We start from the raw sequence: 23,952 nt of genomic DNA on the forward strand, positions 1-23,952 counted from the left end.
GTGTACCAACGGCTTTTTTTTGTAACATCATGAATGCTGGTGTTACAATCATAAAGCAATTCAACTACTTGATCTTCCCTTCTTTTAACTACCATTTACGTGCTTTTAACTTCTTATCCCTTTTATCTGTCTAATGGACAGTGTCTTATCATGTGGACATACTGAGGGGCCAACAATTGGTCGAAACCTCATTACATTATTTCAAATTCATAAAGACAATGCCAAAAGACAGAGGATGTATGGAATTATAGTCAGGACAGTTATTAAAAATGTAATCTTGGCTTTGACACTTTGATATGTATATTTGGAAGAATAAACCGATGAGACAAAGTATGTAAAACAGAACAAATGCTTTTAACTGCTTAAAAAGGTTAAATGAACAGAAAACTGAAGTGGTTTAAAAAGGATACCACTTTCCTTTTGATTCTCTTTTAACAATGTAACAAACTAATAGAATCACATACACACGTGGACAAAATTATTGGTAACCTTTCGTTAAAGAAAAACTCACAATGGTCACTGAAATAACTTGAAATTGACAAAAGTTTTAAATACAAATTTACTGAAAATGAACTAATGAAAATCAGACATTGCTTTTGAATTGTGGTTCAACAAAATCATTTAAAAAAACAAAACTAATGAAAACGGCCAGAACAAAGATGATGGTACCCTTAACTTACAGTTTTTTTCAGGCGCTACCAAGCGTTTGTCCAACCAGTGGTCACATTTTCAAAACTCTAAACACAATTAGCGCAGCATCGGTCTTTTGTGGCCATATCATTCACACATTTCATGTCGTTTTCAAACAATATGCAGTCAGTGAACACATTTCCACAATGCTTACATTTTCTTAACAGACAAGCTATACCTCCCAACAAAATTATGGATTGTTTTTGTATTATTTACGAATGTTAACACACAACATCCCACAACGGCAAAAACAATATTCCAAACCTTAGATAGTCTAAAAACCTCTTCTGCAATGATATCAGTTCTAAAACAATATATCTCAGCTGATAATAAACAAACAATTGAATAATTGACACACAGCTGATTTATGTTGGGTAAATTGGGCAAACCACAGCTGATTCCAGTCTGGCTTAGACTCAGTGGCATTACTTATACAGTAAAAGGAGGACTTTGAGGAGTGATGTTTTTGGAAACAGAAACAGAAAAAGACAAACACTGTAATGTCTGGACGAGGAAGAGTAAGAGCAAGGGGCCCAGGGAGAAGAGCAGGCCCAGTGAGAGATGCAGTGAGAGGTGCAGGAGCAGTGAGAGGAGCAGTGAGAGGTGCAGGAGCAGTGAGAGGAGCAGTGAGAGGTGCAGGAGCAGTGAGAGGAGCAGTGAGCGGAGCAGTGAGCGGAGCAGTGAGAGGTGCAGTGAGAGGTGCAGGAGCAGTGAGAGGAGCAGGAGCAGTGAGAGGAGCAGTGAGAGGTGCAGGAGCAGTGAGAGCTGCAGTAAGAGGTGCAGGAGCAGTGAGAGGAGCAGGGCCAGGGAGAAGAGCAGGCCCAAGGAGAGGGCAAGGTAGAGGTGTAAGAATGCGTGGTGGTGGCATTCCAAGGGCTGCAAGAACAGTAATCAGTGATGGAATTCGTGCCGCTATCATTGGCCATGTAGTCAACCACGGTCTTTCACTAAGAGAGGCTGGTGTTAGTATATATTTAACAAAATGTGTTTTTGAGAAGAAAATTACCCATTTCGCCAATTGTGGTTTGTAGGTGTGAGTCTGTGTTAAGAGTTTAGAAAAAGTATCTGAAGTATGGGCGCTTGTTAGCGATTGAAAAAAACTAATATTTTGTTGCACAACCTTTTGAGGCAATCACTGCAATCAAGCAATTTCTGTAACTCTCAATGAGACTTCTGCACCTGTCAACAGGTATTTTGCTGCTCCAGCTGTCTCAGGTTTGAAGGGTGCCTTCTCCAGACTGCAAGTTTCAGATTTCACAGATGTTAGCTATTTTAGAAAAGTACTCATCTGATTAATCTGTCAATTAAGCAAGACATTTTTCCAAGAATCCAGAGGTCAACCAAACAATTGTGGGAAACTATAAATCCAATTAAAGTTGCGAGCAGCGATGAACGGGCCCTTGCATCCTCCCGCATGTCAGGGGTGCTGGTGGGGACTCAGTCCGGCACGGCCGGGAATGTCCGCGACCGTCGGACAGCGCATCCGCGAGTTGGAATTTTTTTTCCCACATGGACTGCCTGACGGTGGAAATTATGCTTTGTAAATAGTCCACCGCATCCTGTATTCACTGTGTGGCACTACAGAACACGCTCAAACATGCATTATGTTGCTCTATATCAAGTGTAAACCACATCTTGTAAAAGTCATGTAAATCGGATGACGTTTGTCAGAAAACGCAGATTTCCTTTCGCCAGCAGGTGGCACTGGGCGTATTAGTGAAAATTAGCTTGTAGACATCCTCAGGCCATGAGTGTTATCAAGCATGGGAAGTTTACAGTAGTTACATCAGCTTTTTTGATGGGGAATCACATTAAGCAGCCGCCCGCTACGGCTAAGCCATTCAACCAAACGTAAAGCTTTTAATCATTTTTAAAATCACAAAGGTTCTCAGATTGTAGGCTACTGACCAAATTTGAAGAGGATCAGACAAATTCCCTTGGAGGAATTCGTTAAAGTATAGCGACTACAAATGGACAAAAATCTATCAAAAAATGACACAAAAATCTAAATCGACAACTTCCGGTATGGTTTGGAGCATGGCCCCAAGAGACTTTTCTTGAATGAAGGTGATGTAAGTTTCAACCACACTGGCCAAACTTCTGATTTACTTGACGGCCATGTAGGGATTGTTTTCCTGGAGTCTTCTTCAAACGTTGGTACCTCTAGGACCCTGGGCCTATTTTTAGGCCTCTGCTCGAAAATTGCATAGCTATACTAAAATGAGCATAGTTTTGCAACTTTAATAGTTTTGGTATTAAAATAAAGGGAACACTTGTGAGATTTGTTCAGATGTGTAATTATATATATATATATATATATATATATATATATATATATATATATATATATATATATATAGCTTTGTCAGAGTTGTGTTTGAAGTTTGTACAAACAGCTGAGATAACTGTAGCGCAGAAGCTGCAGTTTGAGTAGCTATATGACATTATATATTATACTGATGAGTGCACTCGTTTGGCATTATGAGTGGGTGAATTTTTGGATGAAGGAGTGTGCCCCTACCAGTGGGGGCTCTCGGGTACAAAAGGTTGTTGAAACTATGGCCTCAATCAGAAGAAAGAAACGTTTTTTTAAAAAGGTTGAGAAATAAAATATAAATATGTTTTCCATTTATTTACATGTTTTTTTAATTTTTATTCTTATTTTAAATCATAGGCCTTGTAGCCCTATTGATGTGTTCATCTTCCAAAAGAAATACTTTGTAACAAAAAACATTTTGTGGAGTTGTTCTTGCTCACTAGAGAGTTGTGTCAAATCAGCAATTTTATTTAAATTTTTTATGTTTGAATATCTCTTATTGTCACTGTAGAAACACCTGTAAGCCTTGGAAGGTCTTTCTTGTTTTCATCTTCCCAATAAATACTTTGATGACACTTTGTAATTGTTCACAACCAGATGTGTATTTTAAGCACAGATTTTCCACTTTTATTTTTAGTGAACCGTGTTCAATACTGCCTATGGTTCACATTGAACTATGTATACTGCTGAGATATAGCCAGTTTGATGAGTGCAGGACTAAATGTGTCATTATGCACATTACACAAATGCAGACAGTTACATACAGATTAATGACTGACCACTTTCCTCTCCTTTCCCTCAAAAAGCAAATACCACATGACCAAACAAAGACCTTTTCAATGTTATGAAACATGTCAATACAAGCAAGTATAATGAGGAGGATCTGGTTTAACAGTCAGGCTACTTATTCACAATCTTAAACTCATAACATTATTTTAGTGCCATTTGAAGAAACTCAGTAAATGAGTTCACAAATGGAAAAAACCCAACTTTGAACTTAATAGTATCTATTTTTAACAAAGCTTCAACACACACACCCTTCTCCCTGATGATTTCACCAACTTCTTTGACAAGGTAAACAATATCAGATCCTCCTCTCAGCCCCTCTCTCCCTGTCCACCCTCTCTACCCCTGCCCCCACAGCTCTCCTTCCCATCTCCATGCCCCATCTTACCCTATCTGGCTTCTCTCTCCCCTAACGAAGTCCTCAACCTTGTTACATCTAACCGCCCCACCACGTGCTCCCTTGACCCGATCCCTTCCCCTCTTCTTCAGTCTATTGCGACTGAACTCCTTCCTTTCCTCACCCACCTCATCAACACATCTCTTGTTTCAGGATGCTTTCCCAAGGCCTTTAAGACTGCCAGAGTCACCCCCCTTCTGAAGAAACCATCGCTTGACCCCTCTGATGTCAAGAACTTCAGATCAGTTTCTTTTCTACGCTTTCTATCCAAAACACTTGAACGTGCTGTCTTTAACCAACCATCTTCCTATCTCCACCAGAACAGCCTTTTGGACCCCCACCAGTCCGGGTTCAAAGTGGGTCACTCGACAGAGACAGCCCTCCTTGCGGTGACAGAGTCGCTTCACGCTGCGAGAGCTAACTCTCTCTCCTCTGTCCTGATTCTCCTGGACCTGTCCGCGGCGTTTGACACTGAACCATCAGCTCCTCCTTTCCACCCTCGAGGGGATGGGCGCCTCGGGCTCTGCACTCTCCCCGTTTGCATCCTACCTGACAGGTCGATCCAACCAGGTGACCTGGAGGGGGGCCGTGTCGGAACCACGCATGCTGACTACGGGGGTTCCGCAAGGTTCAGTCCTGGGCCCCCTTCTCTTCTCGCTCTACACAACATCTCTGGGTTCTGTTATTCGCTCGCATGACTTCTCCTACCATTGTTATGCCGATGACACCCAGCTGGTCTTGTCATTTCCCCCCAAGTGGAGACACGCATCGCTGCGTGCTTGGCTGACATCTCAAAGTGGATGACGACACACCACCTCAAGCTCAACCTAGACAAAACCGAGCTACTGTTCCTCCCGGGGAAGGGTTGCTCGCACTGGGACCTGTCCATCACCATTGATGATACCATGGTGATGCCCACTCGAACTGCGAGGAACCTGGGTGTGACCCTGGATGACCAACTGTCACTCAAACATTTCATCCGTTACACGCTACTGCAGATTCCTGCTCTACAAAAATCAGGAGGATTCGTCCCTTCCTCACCGACGAGACTCATCCAGGGTCTTGTCATCTCCTGCCTTGACTACTGCAACTCTCTACTCGCCAGAGCTCCAGCCATCAGCCCTCTGGAGCTTGTCCAAAATGCCGCAGCTCGCCTGGTGTTCAAGCGCCCCAAGTTCTCCCACACAACTTCCTTTCTCCGTTCTCTACACTCGCTCCCTGTAAGAGCTCTCATTCAGTTTAAGAGTCTGGTGCTAGCCTACAGGGCAGTGAAAGGAACAGCTCTTTAAATTTCCATTCTGATTCCATAAACAGAATCACAAAGTTATAGCTATTTTATAATTGTTCACAAATACACTACATGTATTATAATTCCCCCCCCCTATTAGCTTATTTTCTCACTGCACAGCTACAGTCTTCCTCAGTTGCTCTGCTTCCAGCCTGCAGCTCTGCTTCCAGTGCAGCTTGTTTTAAGGAGAGCTTTTATCCAATCAGATTTCTATGTCTCTATGTAAGAAGAGAGGCCCGAGAATGAAATGTGTGTGAATATTGACTTTATTTTGTACACTCTTGACTGACACACACACACACACACACACACACACACACACACACACACACACACACACACACACACACACACACACACACACACACACACACACACACACACACACACACACACACACACACACACACACACACACACCCTAAAGATCAAGAGGAAAATAAACAGTTATAAATTCAGAACAGTTCACTGTGCCGAGATGTCAGCTCTGATACCAGGTTATATTTCATACTCACAGGTTAATGGTCGGTGTCAACAGATGTCCTTCTACTGCAAACCTGCTAGGTTAAATTAATAACCATGTTTTTGTAATTCTCCAGTTATATTTTTTCAGACAAAAAAGAAACGTGGAGATGTCCAAAGTTACCTCCACAGATGACACCTGCATCCTCAGAATGACCACAGTTGTGGGTTCCTAATCCTCTGTGTGTACAGTCGGTCAGTGATGACTCAGTTCCTGAACACTGAAGGTCATCCAGCCAGATTGGTCCACTGCCTTGTCCAAAATGTGCACCTCCTGGTGCCGACAGAGCCCTGCCACAGCCCAGCTGTTGACAAACCACTTGAGCGTCATTCACATCCCAAATGTCGTCACACACCGTCCCCCAATTGCCATTGTGGAAGATCTCCACTCTGCCAGAGCAGCTGCTGTTAGAGTTGACCAGTCTCACTGTGGTCACATCTGGTTGAAGTGAAAACAAAATATCCATCAACCCACATGGCAGCAGGATTGAGCAAAAACCCATCTCTGAACTTGATTTAATCCTTAATCATCTATTGTTATGATGTTTTACATATCGTACTCTCCCTTCACACATTATTCTTTTGCGGTAAAGATGTGTAATGATCTGGAAAATGTGGTGTTCTATGATACGCAACATTTCATACAATGGATATAAATTAGGGGTGAAAGCTATAAGAGATAAAAAGAATTAAAGTGCTGCGGGGATGACATATTTTTGAAGGCCAACCCGGAAGTTAGCCTCTCACTGGCTCCCTGGAGAAATGCCAATGTGATTTTGCAGGAAATCAGCTCTGGCTAAATCAGTTTATGATACCAACATGTTTTGTTCACCAAGATCATCTTCCCAAATGACCACCACTTTTATCATTATTTACTTCACACCGCCACCACTGAGCTAAAGGCAGACTATAGTTCAGCATGATGATTAGTTAGATACCATCTTTTAAGCTTCAAATTTCACAAGTGGGATATTTACTGACATATTTTATGTCATAGACAAAATGTTAAAATCTCTTAATCTCGTTTTAACCGCAGTCCTTATTTAAGCCATTATACCAAAAACCCAGTCAAAAATGCCATTGACTTCCACGAGTGTAAAAATTCAACTCACAGCTGGGCTTTAGGCAGTGGTGGGCCGTCAGGGCCTTCTCTGCTGGCCTAGACAGAATCCCAGAGTTATAGGTATTTTATAGTTCAATTTGTTTTCATAATTACACTACATGTATTCTAAATATCCCCCCCCCCCCCCCGCATTAGATTATTATCTCATTGCATAGCTACCGTCTTCATCAGTTGCAACTTGTTTTAAGTAGAGCTTTTATCCAATCAGATTTTACCCCTATGTTGTCTCCAAGTAAAAAAAAAAAAAAATCTGCCCTGACGCCTTCAGAATTACAACTAAATCTATTTGCAGTTTAAGAGTAAATGGGGACGATATTGTTGATTATCAGTCTTCAACCAATCAGATTTTTAGTTCGACATGATGGCCGTGTTATTTAACATGCCAGAGCCTTCTCGCTGGCCTAGCCAAGAACGTCATCATTAACGTGCGGCTTGATTAGTCAGTGGGTTAGCGTGACTGTTGTGAAACTAACTCTTACTACTACAAAGTTCTGCTAGCTAAAGTTTAAAGATCTGCAAAATGTTTTTACTTGACATTACATTTTAAGCGATGGACTTTGTCTTTAAATAGTGAACAGCAGCTTTGGTAAATTAACTGCTTTTTTTTTTACATCTGAAGTAGCATTACTACGGTTCTCATTTTTTATTGTAACATTTTTATGAGATCGTTAATATGGTTCCCTCTGACGTGAATAATATTTGAATGGCCCCGTGCCCTTGAGTGTGTGACGGAATGCATGTTTTTCGTCAAATAAATGTAGGCAACTGGTTCTTGCTAGTTTGCTCTCATCATTGTGTTAATTACATTGATTTTGACTATATGCATTGCCCGTTATTGATGAAGCATCCCGTCATGCTGGGTAATAGTGAGGTTATTAGGAGGAGGTTCAACTGTAATAGGACAGCACTGAAGGCCCAAGTATAAAATACACGGCCCGCCACTGGTTTTAGGACTATTTCCATCAGCACTTTATTGTAACTATATTACTGTATAGTTTGTGAAATTGAATGAAATTAATGACCATGTTTTTTTCGAAATTCTCCAGTTTCATTTGTTCAGGGAAACAAAAAAAAAAAAAAAAAAAAAAAAAAAAGGAGAAATGTGGAGATTTACAAAGTTACCTCCACAGATGACACCAGCATCCTTAGAATGACCACAGTTGTGAGTTCCTAATCCTCTGTGTGTACAGTCTGTTAGTGATGACTCATTCCCTGAACACTGAAGGTCATCCAGCCAGATTGGTCCACTGCCTTGTCCAAAATGTGCACCTCCTGGTGCCGACAGAGCCCTGCCACAGCCTAGCTGTTGACACACGACCTGAGCGTCATTCACATCCCAAATGTCATCACACACGGTCCCCCAATTGCCATTGTGGAAGATCTCCACTCTGCCAGAGCAGCTGCTGTCAGAATTGACCAGTCTCACTGTGGTCATACCTGGTTGAAGTGAAAGCAAAATATCTGTCAACTCACATGACAGTAGTATTGCGTAAAAGCCCCATCTCTTCAATGTAACTGTACCTTATTATTATTATTATTATTATTATTATTATTATTATTATTATTATTATTATTATCTCTTACATAGCAGACTCTCCCTTCACACATGATTCTTCTGAGGTAATGATGATAAATTATCTGGAAAATGTGGGGTTCTATGATATGCAATAGATGTAAATTAGGGATGAAAGTAAGAGATTAAAAGATAAAATGTTACAAAACCAGGTATAAACTGACAGATGGAGCTGGGTACATTGTATTGGGAGTTGATACACAGGTTATTGTCAGGATGATGGAGATTTCTAGAGCAGTGATTCTCAACTGGTGGGTCGCGGACCTGTTTTCAGTGGGTCGCGGACTTTTGCCTGAAGAGAAAAAAAAAAAAAAAAAAAAAAAAAAAAAAAAAAAAAAACTTGTGCTTTTATTTTGAAGGGGATTTTTTTATGCAGAGGAGTTATTCACACTCCTTAACAGTATTTGCCGTTAATGCTAATACATACCTGCCATTTCACAGTATAGAAGAACACCCACAAAGTTTGTTTTCATATGCAAATTGAGCGAAACGCAAGTAGGACACCGACTACATGAGATATGGATTTTGTTACATTGAGGACAAAACCCTCAGTGTGTTTTGTGTCTAGGTAGACTTTGCAAATTAAAGTATATGAGGACGATATTGTTGATTGTCATCGTCTTCAACCAATCAGATCTTTAGTTTGACATGTTGGGCGTATTCTTTGACGTGCCAGAGCTGTCTCAGTAGCCTGATAAGTAAGTCAGCATTAAGGTGCGCCGTGATTGGTCAGTGGGTCAGCGTCACTTTTGTCAAACAGAAAGCTAGCTAGCAGATCTTAGTGTTTAGTAAGAGTTCAAGTTGAAACATATGTAAGAAGTTATGACATGGACATGACATTTTTAGCGTTTTTAAATGGATTTCTGGAGGATGACATTTCCAGAAAAGCTGGACATCGTATCAAAGGGTCGGTCAAGCCCACAACTAGCAGCCCTGACCCAGCATGGAAAAGGATTTGTATGAACGGTATTTCTAGCTGACAGCGGCGGAGAAGTGTTGCACATTTTATGGCCAAGAATACTTTTCATTTGCAGCTGAGCTCTTGGTGTTTGGAGCTACGCTATGCTAACCAAGGCAGCTATACGACAGGACACGCACAAGCTACGTGTTTTTGAAAACTTTTGGAGACCTGAGTGGACTTTTTAAGTGAAGCGCAGCTGTGGTAAGTTAACTGATTTTGCGTCTTTACATCTGCAGTAGCGTTTCTACTGTGTTCATTTGTCTATCGTTTTTATGAATAATATGAATGGCTCGTGCTCTAGCGCTGCAGTGTTGCTTGATTGATTTGTTGTCATATAAATATATGCGACGGTTCTTGTGAGTTTTTCTTGTCGTGTTAATTACATTGATTTGGAATATATGCATTGTCTGTTAATTACGAAGGATCTCGTCATGCGCGGGGTTATCGTCCGGACAATTGAATGTTCAGGCTCCCCGCTAAGCTAGTTAGCCCCCCTGAAGACACTTGCGGTGCCGCAGCCTCAGCTGTTTTTTGTTGTTCCGGGTTCAGAGGTCACAAAGCCTGTTGTCTGTTATGTGAACGCAGTCCACCGAAAACATTATATTTCCCACAATTTAAGCTTCTGCATTTTCCAAATGCACTAGTATTATTCTAACGTATTGTTCGGGTCGTAAGCCTCGTACCGTACGGTTTAATACGAATAAGTGTATTATTACACCCCTAGAAACAACCATAGCTGTGGCGTCATAATGAGTCTATTAGGACATGGCTCAAGTCTAGTAGGACAGCACAGAAGGCCCAGGTATAAAATGCACGGTCCGCCACTGGATTTATGTGAAACATGTGTGGAACGGGGACTGATGGGAATAAGAGAGCTCTACTACTACCATTTTCAGCTCAGGTTCAAACTGCACCATCTTTTCATTAAATATATTTGAGAAGTTGAAAATTTGGGTCGCAACTTGTCATAAAGGGGTGATGGTGGGTCCTGCAGCAAGACCAGTTGAGAACCACTGATCTAGAGTGCTGCAGGGATGACATTTTTGTAGGCCATCGTGAAAGTTAGCCTCTCAGTTATTCCCTTGACAAAAAGCCAATGGGATTTTGGATTATTTTCAAAATAAAATCTTTGGCTAAACCAGTTCATGGTACCAACACTTTGTTTCCTAAGATCATCTTCACCAATGAACACCACTTTTATCATTATTTAAATCATAGATGCAATCGGCAGAAGTAAAAGAGATAACGTTAAGACAATAAACAAACTACACCACTGTCTGGTGACTTCACACCACCACTGAGCTAAAGGGCAGAATATAGTTCAGCATGATGATGTTCAATACTCTAATTTAGGCACTTGTTAGCAACCATCATTTTTAAGAAACTTAAAAGCTTCAAATTTCACAAGTGGGGTATTTACTGATGCATTGTATGTCCGAACAAAATGTTAAAATCTCATAATCTTGTGTTACCCACACACCTTATTTCAGGCATCTTATCAAAACCCAGTCAAAAATCTCATTGACTTCCATTAGTGTAAAAATTAAACTCACAGCTGGGTTTTAGGACCATTTCCAGCAGTACTTTATTGCAACTATATTGCAGTATTGTTTGTGAAATAGAATGAAATTAGTAACCATGTTTTTTCTAAATTCTCCAGTTATATTTGTGCAGAAAAAAAAAAGAAAGTAAAATGTAGATGTTCAAAGTTACCTTCACAGACGACACCAGCATCCTCAGAATGACCACAGTTGTGGGTTCCTATTCCTCTGTGTGTACAGTCTTTTAGTGATGACTCAGTTCCTGAACACTGAAGGTCATCCAGCCAGATTGGTCCAATTCCTTGTCCAAAATGTGCACTTCTTGGTGCCGACAGAGCCCTGCCACAGCCCAGCTGTTTACACACCACCTGAGCGTCATTAGAATCCCAAATGTCGTCACACACCGTCCCCCAATTGCCATAGTGGAAGATCTCCACTCTGCCAGAGCAGCTGCTGTTAGAGTTGACCAGTCTCACTGCGGTCATATCTGGTTGAATTGAAAGCAAAATATCTGTCAACAGCAGTATTGAGCAAAAGCCCCATCTCTATAATGTAACTGAACTTGATTTAATCCATTATTATTATTATTACTTACATATACTATCCCTTCACACATGATTCTTCTGAGGTAAAGAGGAGTAATGATCTGGGAAATGTGTGGTTCTATGATATGCAATATTTCATACAATGGATGTAAATTAGGGGTAAAGTAAAAGAGTGAGATAAAAAGAATGAAACAAAACTAAGTATAAACTTTGACAGATGGCGCATTGGGAGTTGGTTCACAGGTTATTGATCAGAATGATGGAGATATCTAGAGAGTGCTGCGGGGATGACGAGAGATGGATAATGTCTTTTCTCGTTTACTGTAAAATAGTGTATGTACATTGAGAGCGGAGTGGAAACCGGAGCCAATACGCATACATGGCCAATAAAGCTGATTTTGAATGACGGCACGTATGAGCCTCCCTCAAGACGCACCATCACAAGAAGAACACACGAGTTACATGAGAAGGAGAGGACTACAAAAGCGACAGCGTTACTACGTGCACCAGCTGTTGCTCTCACTGGCGACTACTGTACATCGCCGGGTAACCGTCATCACCGCGGAGTTACAGTGCATTATATTGATGAACAGTGGGAGCTGCATTTACATGCTCTGACTGTCATGAAAACAGAAGACAGACATTTTGATGAAACGTGGCCGGAACATTTTATTCATGTTGCACAGCAGTGGAACGTTTCATATAAAGTCAGCACACTGAGCACAGATAGTGAAGAAATATAACTGCTACTGTGTAAAGGAATACTGCTGTTAAGAACCTGATTTGTTTAAAGTGTTTGAACAAAAGTGCAATAACATTTGGTTTACATAGAGCAGTATTTAAAAATAAAAAAAAAAAAAAGAAAAAAGTGAGCAATACACTAGTTTTGAATTCATTATTGAACTTTGCGCATAACAATGCGATTAAAAATTGTAATCATCGCCCAGCACTAGTTTAAAGATATGAAAGACATTTTTACGAGACATTACATTTTTAGCATGTTCGGCGGTGACAAGCCCAATATCTACTGCCTCTGTCGAGCAGACACTTTCAGCCCTCAAACGCATTAAACGTATTCAAGAAGTAGAACTGGGGAGGCTTGACTGTCAACACTGGCGTCCATGAATCGAGAAGGACCTCTTGCTGGAATTGAACCACACGATGTACTGTACAACCGGGGCAATAAACTCTTTGTAATCAAAGAGGAGGATGGACTTTGTCTTTAAACAGTGAACAGCAGCTTTATTAAGTGAAGTGCTTTTTTTTTTTTATATATATCTGCAGTACTACGGTTTTAATTTTTTTATTGTACCATTTTTATGATATGGTTAATATTGTTCCCTCTGACGTGAATAATATTTGAGATGTGTACATGTACAAGGTTACCTTCACAGATTACACCAGCATCCTTAGAATGACCACAGTTGTGGATTCCTAATCCTCTGTGTGCACAGTCTTTTAGTGATGACTCATTCCCTGAACACTGAAGGTCATCCAGCCAGATTGGTCCACTGCCTTGTCCAAAATGTGCCCTTCTTGGTGCCGACAGAGCCCTGCCACAACCCAGCTGTTGACACACCACCTGAGCGTCATTCACATCCCAAATGTCGTCACACACGGTCCCCCAATTGTCATTGTGGAAGATCTCCACTCTGCCAGAGCAGCTACTGTCAGAGTTGACCAGTCTCACTGCGGTCATATCTGGTTGAAGTGAAAGCAAAATATCCGTCAACCCACGTGGCAACAGCAGTATTGACCAAAAGCCACAGCTCTTCAATGTAACTGCACTGATCATTTAAATTCTTTACCATCATCATTATGAACTCTTACATAGACTCTCCCTTCACACATGATTCTTATGCAGCAACGTTGATAAATTATCTAGAAAATGTGGGGTTCTATATGATATGCAATATGTTTAAATGAGTGAAAGCAATAAGAGATTAAAAGATAAAATGTAACAAAACCAGGTATAAACTGACATATGGAGCTGGGTACATTGGGAGTTGATGCACAGGTTATTGGTCAGGATGATGGAGATATCTAGAGTGATGCGGGGATGACATTTTTGTAGGCCAACCCAGAAGTTAGCATCTCACTGGTTCCCTTGACAAAAAGCCAATGGGATTATGGATTATTGCCAAAATCAAATCTTTAGCTAAACCAGTTCATGGTACCAACACATTTTGTTTCCGAAGATCATCTTCACAAATGAACACCACTTTTATCATTTAAATCATAGATGCAATCGGCAGAAATAAAGACAACGTAAGACAACAAACAAACTACACCACTGTCTCATGACTTCACATCACCACCACTAAGCTAAAGGCAGACTATAATTGAGCATGATGATGTTCATTAGTCTCATTTAGGCACTTGTTAGCAACCATCATTTTTAAGAAACTTAAAATTTCACAGGTCGGATATTTACTGATGCATTTTATGTCCTAGAACAAAATCTAAAAATCTCTTAATCTTGTGTTAACCACACACCTTATTTCAGGCATCTTATCAAAACTAGGGATGCACCGATCCACGTTTTTCACTTCCGATACCGATATCTGAGATTTAGTATCGGCCGATACCGATCTAAACATTTCCTTCAGGCTAGCTGCTATCGCTTCGCTGGTGTGTGACCCACGAAAGTTTGTTGCATTTAACATTGCACTGTGTGGCACAAAAGTTTCATCCAGCCAGTGTGCTGTTAAACTTAAAAGTGACACAGGGGAAACGTCGGAGCTCCAAATGTCTGTCGTGAAACTTATCGATTTGACATCTTTTATCTCCTTCAATATGCGTTTGCACACTTTACCGTGCAGTTCAGGTAGCGCCGTCTCCGACAAATATTTTCGGCTTACCATGTCGTAGCGTGGTTCCAGGTGGTTAACTAGCAGCCGGAATCCCTTATCCCCGACAACTGAGAGCGGCTGCCCATCCATGACAATGAAGTTCAGGATCCTTTCAGTTATTTTTGTTGCCTGCACACTATTAGGTGGAAACTTTTCACCTCTTTCCTTCATCTCCTTTAAAGTTAGCTGCTTCAGGCCGCCTCCTTTTTGTTGATTCAGTTCAACGAACTGAGCGTGCTCATTAGGGTGAAATCTCTGGAGATGCTTGATTAAGTTGGTTGTGTTATAGCTTGAAGTTTTAGTGCCACCCCTTGGAACCATCGCTGCGCACGTATTGCAGGTAGCAGTCGAATGTGTTCTGAGGTAGTGTGAAAAAGTTCCAGATGGCTGATCCTTTCGCTCGCTCCATTTTGAAAACAATCTATGCGGCCAGTTCGCTAGCGCATGACGTTACACAGAGCACAACGCATATAATTGGACTGAATAGATTTGCCTTTATGGATCGGTCACATTGTCATCGATACCCGATCTAGAATTTTTTCCTATATCGGGACCGATACAGATATTGATATCGGATCGGTGCATCTCTAAGCAAAACCCAGTCAAAAATCCCATTGACTTCCATGAGTGTAAATATTCAACTCACAGCTGGGTTTTTGGACTATTTCCAGCAGCACTTTATTGCAACTATATTTCAGTATAGTTTGTGAAATGGAATGAAATTAGTAACAATGATTTTTCGAAATTCTCCAGTTATATTTGTGCAGAAAAAAAAAAAAAAAAAAAAAAAATTAAATGTAGATGTTCAAAGTTACCTTCACAGATGACACCAGCATCCTCAAAATGACCACAGTTGTGGGTTCCTAATCCTCTGTGTGTACAGTCTGTTAGTGATGACTCATTCCCTGAACACTGAAGGTCATCCAGCCAGATTGGTCCACTGCCTTGTCCAAAATGTGCACTTCTTGGTGCCGACAGAGCCCTGCCACAGCCCAGCTGTTTACACACCACCTGAGCATCATTCCAATCCCAAACGTCGTCACACACGGTCCCCCAATTGCCATTGTGGAAGATCTCCACTCTGCCAGAGCAGCTGCTGTCAGAGTTGACCAGTCTCACTGTAGTCATATCTGGTTGAAATGAAAGCAAAATATCTGTCATCCTCCACATCAACAGCAGTATTGAGCAAAAGCCCCATCTCTTTAATGTAACTGAACTTTATTTAATCCTTTATTGTTATGAATTCTTACACATACTATCCCTTCACACATGATTCTTCTGAGGTAAAGATGAGTAATGATCTGGAAAATGTGGGGTTCTATGATATGCAATATTTCATACAATGGATGTAAATTAGGGGGAAAGTAAAAGTTTGAAATAAAAAGAACGAAACAAAACTAAGTATAAACTGACAGATGGAGCTGGGTATATTGGGAGTTGATTCACAGGTTATTGTTAGGATGATGGAGATATCTAGAGAGTGCTGTGGGGATGACATTTTTTAATAAACAAACTACACCACTGCCTCATGACTTCACGCTGCCTCCACCACCTCTGAGCTAAAGGCAGACTATAGTTCAGCATGATGATGTTCAATAGTCTAATTTAGGCACTTGTTAGATACCATCGTTTAAGAAATGCAAAAGCTTCAAATTCCACAAGTGGGATATGTACCGACTTATTTTATGTCATAGAACAAAATGTTAAAATCTCTTAATCTTGTGTTAACCACAGACCTTATTTAAGGCATCATACCAAAAACCCAGTTAAAAATACCAATCGACTTCCATGAGTGTAAGAATTCAACTCACAGCTGGGTTTTAGGCAGTGGTGGGCCGTCAGGACCAGCAAGGCTTTCTCTGCTGGCCTAGACAGAATCTCAAAGTTACAGATATTTTATAATTAAGTTAGTTTTCATTAATCCACTACATGTATTCTTAATATTACCCCCCCCCCCACTACCATTAGCTTATTATCTCATTGCATAGCTACCGTCTGCCTCAGTTGCGATGCTTCTAGCGCAATTTGTTTTAAGTAGAGCTTTTATCCAATCAGATTTCGCCCCTAGGTTGTCTCAAAGTTAAAAAAAAAAAAAAAAAAAAAAAAAAAGAGAAACATGGAGATGTATAAAGTTACCGCCACAGATGACACCAGCATCCTCAGAATGACCACAGTTGTGGGTTCCTAATCCACTGTGTGTACAGTCTGTTAGTGATGACTCATTCCCTGAACACTGAAGGTCATCCAGCCAGATTGGTCCACTGCCTTGTCCAAAATGTGCCCTTCTTGGTGCCGACAGAGCCCTGCCACAGCCCAGCTGTTGACAAACCACCTCAGCGTCATTCACATCCCAAATGTCGTCACACACCGTCCCCCAATTGTCGTTGTGGAAGATCTCCACTCTGCCAGAGCAGCTGCTGTTAGAGTTGACCAGTCTCACTGTGGTCACATCTGGTTGAAGAGAAAACAAAATATCTGTCAACCTACATGCCATCTGTAGGTTGCAAATTACAGCCATATTGAGCAAAGGCCCCATCTCTTCAATGCAACTTGAATTGATCATTTAGCTTTATCATCATAGTGAACCCTTAGATATCATACTCTACCTTCACACATGATTCTTCTGAGGCAACGATACATTATCTGGAAAATGTGGGGTTCTATGGTATGCAATAGATGTAAATTAGGGGTGAAAGTAATAAGAGATTAAAAGATAAAATGAAACTAAACTCGGTATAAACGACAGATGGAACTGGGTATATTGGGAGTTGATACACAGGTTATTGGTCAGGATGGAGAAATCTAGAGTGCTCCGGGGATGAGATTTTTGTAGGCCAAACCAAAGTTTTCCTCTCACTGGTTCCCTCGACAAAAGGAGTCAAAATACAGGTTTAGCAAGGCCGCGAGACACGCTAAACAGTACTCCGAGAAACTGCAACACCAGCTCTCAGCAAGTGACTCCGCTTCTGTCTGAAGCGGTCTCAGACAGATAAACTACAAGCATAAAGGCCCCACACTCCATGAATGACCTATGCCTGGCAAACGAGCTGAACAAGTTCCACTGTTGCTTTGGACTATGGGACAGTCCTGACCCCCATCCTCCAGCTATAGACCACAAGGTCCCCCTCCCCCGGGATCCCATTTGTGGACTTGAGCTCTGCCTTCAACACCATCATCCTGTCTCCTGCTGCATGACAAGCTCTCTCAGTTGCACGTGCCTGTCTCCACTGGCAAGTGGATCAGTGACTTAATGTCTGACAGGAAGCAGCATCTGAAGCTGGGAAAACATGTCTCAGTCTCTCAGACTATCAGCACCAGTTCGTTCGTCGTCGTCGTCGTCGTCGTCGTCCCCCCCCCCCAAGGCTGCGTTCTTTCCCCTCTGCTCTTCTCCCTGTACACCAACAGCTGCACCTTCAGTCACCAGTCCGTCAAGCTCCTGAAGTTTGCGGATGACACCACCCTCATTGGATTCATCTCTGGTGGGGAAGAGTCTGCCTACAGGTGGGAGATTGACCATCTGGTGATGAATTTCCACAAGAACGCAGCCACACCTGCTCCCAGCACCCTGTGCGACTCCCCCGTCGACGCTGTGGAGTCATTCCGCTTCCTGGGCTCCACTATGTCCCAGGACCTCAAGTGGGAGCTTAACATCAGCTCCATCACCAAGAAGGCTCAGTAGAGGATGTACTTCCTGAGGCAGCTGAATAAGTTCAACCTGCCAAAGACAATGATGGAGCACTTCTACACTGCCATCATCGAGTCCATCCTCTGCTCCTCCATCAGCATCTGGTAGGCTACAGCCACTACCAAGGACAAGGGCAGACTGCAGTGTATCATTTGCTCTGCTGAGAGGGTGATTGGCTGCAATCGGCTGTCCCTCCAAGACAAGCAGGCAAGAAAGATTGTAGCCGACCCCTCTCACCCTGGAAATAGACTGTTCAAGCCCTTTACCCGTGGCAACAGTTTCTTCCCTTCTGCAGTTGGGTTCATAAACAAAGCCCGGGACCCCACCAACTCTGACATCCCCAGGACAATAATTCATACTGTCACACACATATACACGTGCCACTTTTTTAATATACTTGTTTTAAAAGTACTGTTATCCGTTTGGTTTTTACCACATTTTATTGTAAAAAAATTTCTATTTATAAATTATGTCTTGATTATTGCTCAGTGTTCATTGTTATGCACAATTCACCAAGTCAAATTCCTTGTATGTGTAATGTACTTGGCAATAAATGGTTCCAATTATGAAAAAGCCAATGGATTTTGGATTATCGCAGGAAATCAAGTCTGAGGCTTAACCAGTTTATGATACCATGTTTTGTTTAAGATCTTCCCAAATGAACACCATTTTTATCATAGATGCAATCAGCAGAAGTAAAACTACACCATTGTCTCGTGACTTCATGCCACCACCACTGAGCTAAAGGCAGACTATAGTTCAGCACGATGATGTTCATTCAGGCACTTGTTAGCAACCATCTTTTATAAGAAACTGAAATGCTTACAAGTGGCACGCACACGCGCACACACACACACACACACACACACACACACACACACACACACACACACACACACACACACACACACACACACACACACACACACACACACACACACACACACACACACACACACACACACACACACACACACACACACACACACACACACACACACACACACACACACTTTAGGGCCATTTCCAGCAGCACTTTATTGTAACTATATTACTGTATCATTTGTGAGATTGAATAGAATTAATGTTTTTCCAAATTCTCAAATTATATCTGTGCAAAAAAAAAAAAAAAAAAAAAAAAGTGTGTGTAGATGTACAAAGTTACCTTCACAGATGACACCAGCATCCTCAGAATGAACACAGTTGTGGGTTCCTAATCCTCTGTGTGTACAGTCTGTTAGTGATGACTCAGTTCCTGAACACTGAAGGTCATCCAGCCAAATTGGTCCACTGCCTTGTCCAAAATGTGCACCTCCTGGTGCCGACAGAGCCCTGCCACAGCCCAGCTGTTGACAAACCACTTGAGCGTCATTCCAATCCCAAAAGTCATCACACACCGTCCCCCAAGTGCCGTTGTGGAAGATCTCCACTCTGCCAGAGCAGCTGTTGTCAGAGTTGACCAGTCTCACTGTGGTCATATCTGGTTGAAGTGAAAGCAAAATATTTGTCAACCCACATGGCAACTCCTTGCAAATTACAGCAATATTGAGTAAAGGCCCCATCTCTTAAAGTTAACTGAACTTGCTGAATTTAGCTTTTTTATTATGAACTCTAACATATCATACTCTTCCTTCACACATGATTCTTTTGAGGTAAAAATGAGAAATTATCTGGAAAATGTGGGGTTCTATGATACGCAATATTTCATACAATGGATGCAAATCAAGGGTTAAAGTGAAAGAGTTTGAGATAAAAAAAGAATGAAACAAAACTAGGTATGAACTATGACAGATGGAGCTGGGTACATTAAGAGTTGGTGGGTGACCGTGGCTAAGTGGAGAGCAGGGCCGCCTTTCAATCAGAGGGTCAGCGGTTCGATCCACGGCTCCTGCTCCGCTAGTCTCATGTCAATGAGTCCTTGAACAAGACACTTAACTCCAAAATTGCTCCCGTAGCTGCGCCTACGGTAGATAGATACTGAATTGTAAGTCGCTTTGGATAAAAGCGTCTGCTAAATGACCGTAATGTAATGAGTTGATACACAGGTTATTGGTCAGGATGATGGAGATATCTAGAGTGCTGCAGGGATGACATGTTTTTGTAGGCCAACCCAGAAGTTAGCCTCTCAGTGGTTCCCATGACAAAAAGACAATGTGATTTTGGATTATTGCAGGAAATAATATCTGTGGCTAAACCAGTTTATGATAGTAACATTTTGTTCACCAAGATCATCTTAACAAATGACCACTTTCATTATTATTTAAATAGATGTAATCAGCAGAAGTAAAGAGATAACGTCAAGACAACAAACAAACTACACCACTGTCTTCATGCCGCCACCACCACTAAGCTAAAGAAATAAAAGAAATTGTGGGACCATTCTACTTGGCGTGTCACAGTCATTCCAGTGAGCCAGAATGCACAATACCAGGGCCATGGCCCACCTAAATGAAACGGGGCCGTAATCAATGTTAGCAATTGCACCTGGGTTTACCCTGCAATGACATATCAAAATGGCTGCTTTGTGAAGGGCATATCATTGTTAAGTCTGCTCTTTGGTGCTGGGCAGGTAGTGTACAGTGGGTTGGTCAGAGCTTTTCCACTAAAAAACTAATTCTCTGCTTTCCATACTCTCTGCAACTCCCTTCACATTACAAGAAATGATTTGATCCATTGTGAATATAAAACTATCAATTAGTGCAGCTTTATGTAAAGAGGAATAGCTTAAACCTAATGATACGTCAATTACGTTACCTGTCCATCCTGTTAATGTCTGAATTATCAGGAGCAACAGCATTCCACGAGTCCCCCTCATTATGGGCAACATCCAGGAGATAGGACCCACACTTGCTGAATAAGACAAAAGAGGCATTTTGACAAACTGTATCAAAGCAGACTCTTCTGGCTTGCTAAATGATTGACTCCAAATCCCAAGTCTCTTTATATGTCCTCTTCACAGCAACCAATCTGACACATAATTGCAGGGTAAACACAGGTGTGATTGATCAAACTGATGAAGGTCCCATTCTATTTAGTTTCAAAGCCATACCAGAGAGCCAGCATGCACAATACCAGGGCCCCAGTCACCTAAATGGAACTCAGACATTTAGTTTGAGAGGCATTTAATCATACCTGTGTTTACCCTGCAATTACATGTCAAAATGGGTACCGGGCCACACAGAAATAATAAATATTATATTATTTTCATTTTATTGACTATCAGAGTCTGAAAGAAGTTTTATTTTGAAAAATGACCGGATTCTCTCGCAATTTCATCCGCTTGTGCCTCCTGACACATGTCAAGATGCTTGTCTCGGTCACGTGACACGTTACCTCAAAAATTAAGCCCGCAAGCTAGCAAAAATGATTGTGTGATGAGTGGAGAGTGTGATGTTCACGGTAGAACCACGCCACCTGGTGGGGGGTACAAGTTATACGGATCCAGTCAGCAAGACCGCGTTAACAGTGTGTGCACCAGCCTCGGAATAAAAGCCTGTTGCTGTTCATCAAGTCGTTGTTCGTCTACAGAAACATTACATTGGCGACGAGGAGTAAAAGGAAGGACTCAAGGAGTCGACACGGACACCGCGTTTTTCCAGAAAGAAAAAAGAGGGGAGAACGACAGACGTGCGGAGGAGTGCGGCTAGGCCAAGCTAGCTAAGCTAACACAGACACGTGGATGGTAGTCGGCACACCGCAGCAAGCATGGCAGGAAACACCGCTGCTCTCCCACCTTTCGACACCGAAACTGACCCTGGCTCTGTCGGACCTCGCTGGAATAAATGGGTGCAAAGGTTTGAAAATTACACCACTGCAATGAACATTGGCGGAGATGCTAGGCTCAAAGCATTATTGCTACATGTAGCAGGAGAAGGAATGCATGATATTTATGACACATTAGCAACAGAAGATGACGAATATGCAGACACAAAGCATAATAAAGTTATCTGGATATTTCGCTCCTAAGAAAAACGTACAGTATCAAGTGTATGTCTTCAGAAAAACTGCAGGAACCAGGAGAAAATTTGGACAGTTATCACACTAGGCTGAGGATGTTAGCTAAGAACTGTGAATTTGCAAGTGTGGCGGCAGAGATTAAAACGCAAATCATACAAAGCTGTGCATCATCCAGGCTGCGCAGGAAAGCGCTAAGGGAGCCTGACCTTAGCCTAGATGAGTTTCTTGATCATGGAAGAACACTTGAACTGTCTGAAATGCAAGCTACTGGCATAGAAAGAGGCTCAACAGCTACAGTCAACTTGATGGACCAAAAGAAGACGCTGAAGCATCCAAACAACAGCAGATGGTCGGAAAGACGACGTTCTGACAACAGCTGCAGGAACTGTGGAGGTAGATATCCTCATGATGGTCAATGCCCTGCTAGAAGCAAACAATGCAGAGCCTGTGGTAAACTAAACCATTTTGCAAAGCAATGCCGTTCTAAAGCCAAAGACGGTGATACAAAACGAACGCAGTACAAGGCTAACCAACACCCTAAAAATGTCCATCACATAACAAAGACACCAGGTGAGGAAAAAGAGCACAACTCTTCCAGCAGTGATGACGCTTATGTTTTTGCAGTTGATGCTGACAAGATCTCTGAGCTGCCACAGACTCACATCAAGCTAAATGGCAGTAGTATGCTAATTTTAATTGATTCAGGAGCCTCAGCAAACTGTGTCAGTGAAACAAGTTTCAGGAAGTTGATTCCAAGTCCCCGTCTGAGCCCTACCAGCAGCAATATCTACCCCTTCCGCTCCAAAATTCCATTGCCTGTCAGTGGTGCTTTCAAGTGCAGTGTGGAGAAAGGACAGAAAACGACAAGGTGCACATTCTTTGTAATTAAAGGGGATGGATTCAATGTTCTCAGTTACAAAACTTCCAAAGCACTGGGACTGATCAAAATAGTCACAGCAGTATCATCCACACCACAGAGCTGCAGATGAGCTAGTGGAGACTCATCCTGAGTTGTTCCAGGGAATCGGAAAACTGAAAGACTTTTCAGCTAAAGCTCCACATAAATCTGCCAAGCCTAAAGACCCTGACAAAGTAAGACTTTGTGTTGACATGCGCCAAGCTAACACAGCAATAGAGAGGGAACGGCACATCACTCCCACCATGGACGACGTGATACACGAGTTGAATGGGGCAACTGTGTTTTCCAAACTGGATTTGAGAGCTGGATACCACCAGCTAGAGCTTCATCCAGACAGCAGATACATCACTACCTTCACCACTCACCTTGGATTGAGGCGCTACAAGAGACTGAGTTTTGGCATATCGTCTGCTGCTGAGGTATTTCAAAATGCCATATGCCAAACACTGCAAGGTCTCTCTGGTGTGAAAAACCTCAGCGATGACATCATCGTCTACGGTGCCTCCCCGATCGAACATGACAACAACCTCCGAGCACTGTTCCAGAGACTCAAGGAAAGCAGTCTTACACTCAATCGTGAAAAATGTGAGTTCAACAAGTCCAGGCTCGAGTTCTTTGGTTTCAACTTCTCTGCAGAGGGTGTCTCAACTGATCCCAAGGAAGTCATCGCAGTTCAGTAAGCTGCAGACCCCCAGAATCCAGGTGAAATAAGGAGTCTGCTGGGCATGGCCAATTATTGCTCCAGATTTATTAAAGACTTCTCCTCCATTTCAGAACCACTGCGCAAGCTCACCAG

The 23,952-nt window shown here is 42.0% G+C and overlaps 1 protein-coding gene across 1 annotated transcript in view; it reads right to left on the reverse strand.

The window, feature by feature from the left end:
* Positions 1-6,003: 6,003 nt before the first annotated feature.
* The window catches only part of LOC137892544 (deleted in malignant brain tumors 1 protein-like), a 43,608-nt gene continuing 25,659 nt past the window's right edge, over positions 6,004-23,952 (reverse strand). The window contains exons 11-21 of the mRNA XM_068737787.1: positions 23,522-23,692; positions 21,413-21,423; positions 21,035-21,231; positions 19,446-19,760; positions 16,732-17,046; positions 15,411-15,725; positions 13,130-13,444; positions 11,371-11,685; positions 8,246-8,560; positions 6,125-6,439; positions 6,004-6,038 (exon numbers count right to left, since the gene is read on the reverse strand). Of these exons, the coding sequence (XP_068593888.1) occupies positions 6,025-6,038; positions 6,125-6,439; positions 8,246-8,560; positions 11,371-11,685; positions 13,130-13,444; positions 15,411-15,725; positions 16,732-17,046; positions 19,446-19,760; positions 21,035-21,231; positions 21,413-21,423; positions 23,522-23,692 (2,598 nt within the window). The 3' untranslated portion in view covers positions 6,004-6,024. The remainder of the gene's footprint in view (positions 6,039-6,124; positions 6,440-8,245; positions 8,561-11,370; positions 11,686-13,129; positions 13,445-15,410; positions 15,726-16,731; positions 17,047-19,445; positions 19,761-21,034; positions 21,232-21,412; positions 21,424-23,521; positions 23,693-23,952) is intronic.

Source organism: Cebidichthys violaceus, unplaced genomic scaffold (genome assembly GCF_023349555.1).
Source record: "Cebidichthys violaceus isolate CVI_PGR_0920_01 unplaced genomic scaffold, fCebVio1.0.p SCAF_8, whole genome shotgun sequence".
Lineage (NCBI taxonomy): Eukaryota > Metazoa > Chordata > Actinopteri > Perciformes > Stichaeidae > Cebidichthys > Cebidichthys violaceus.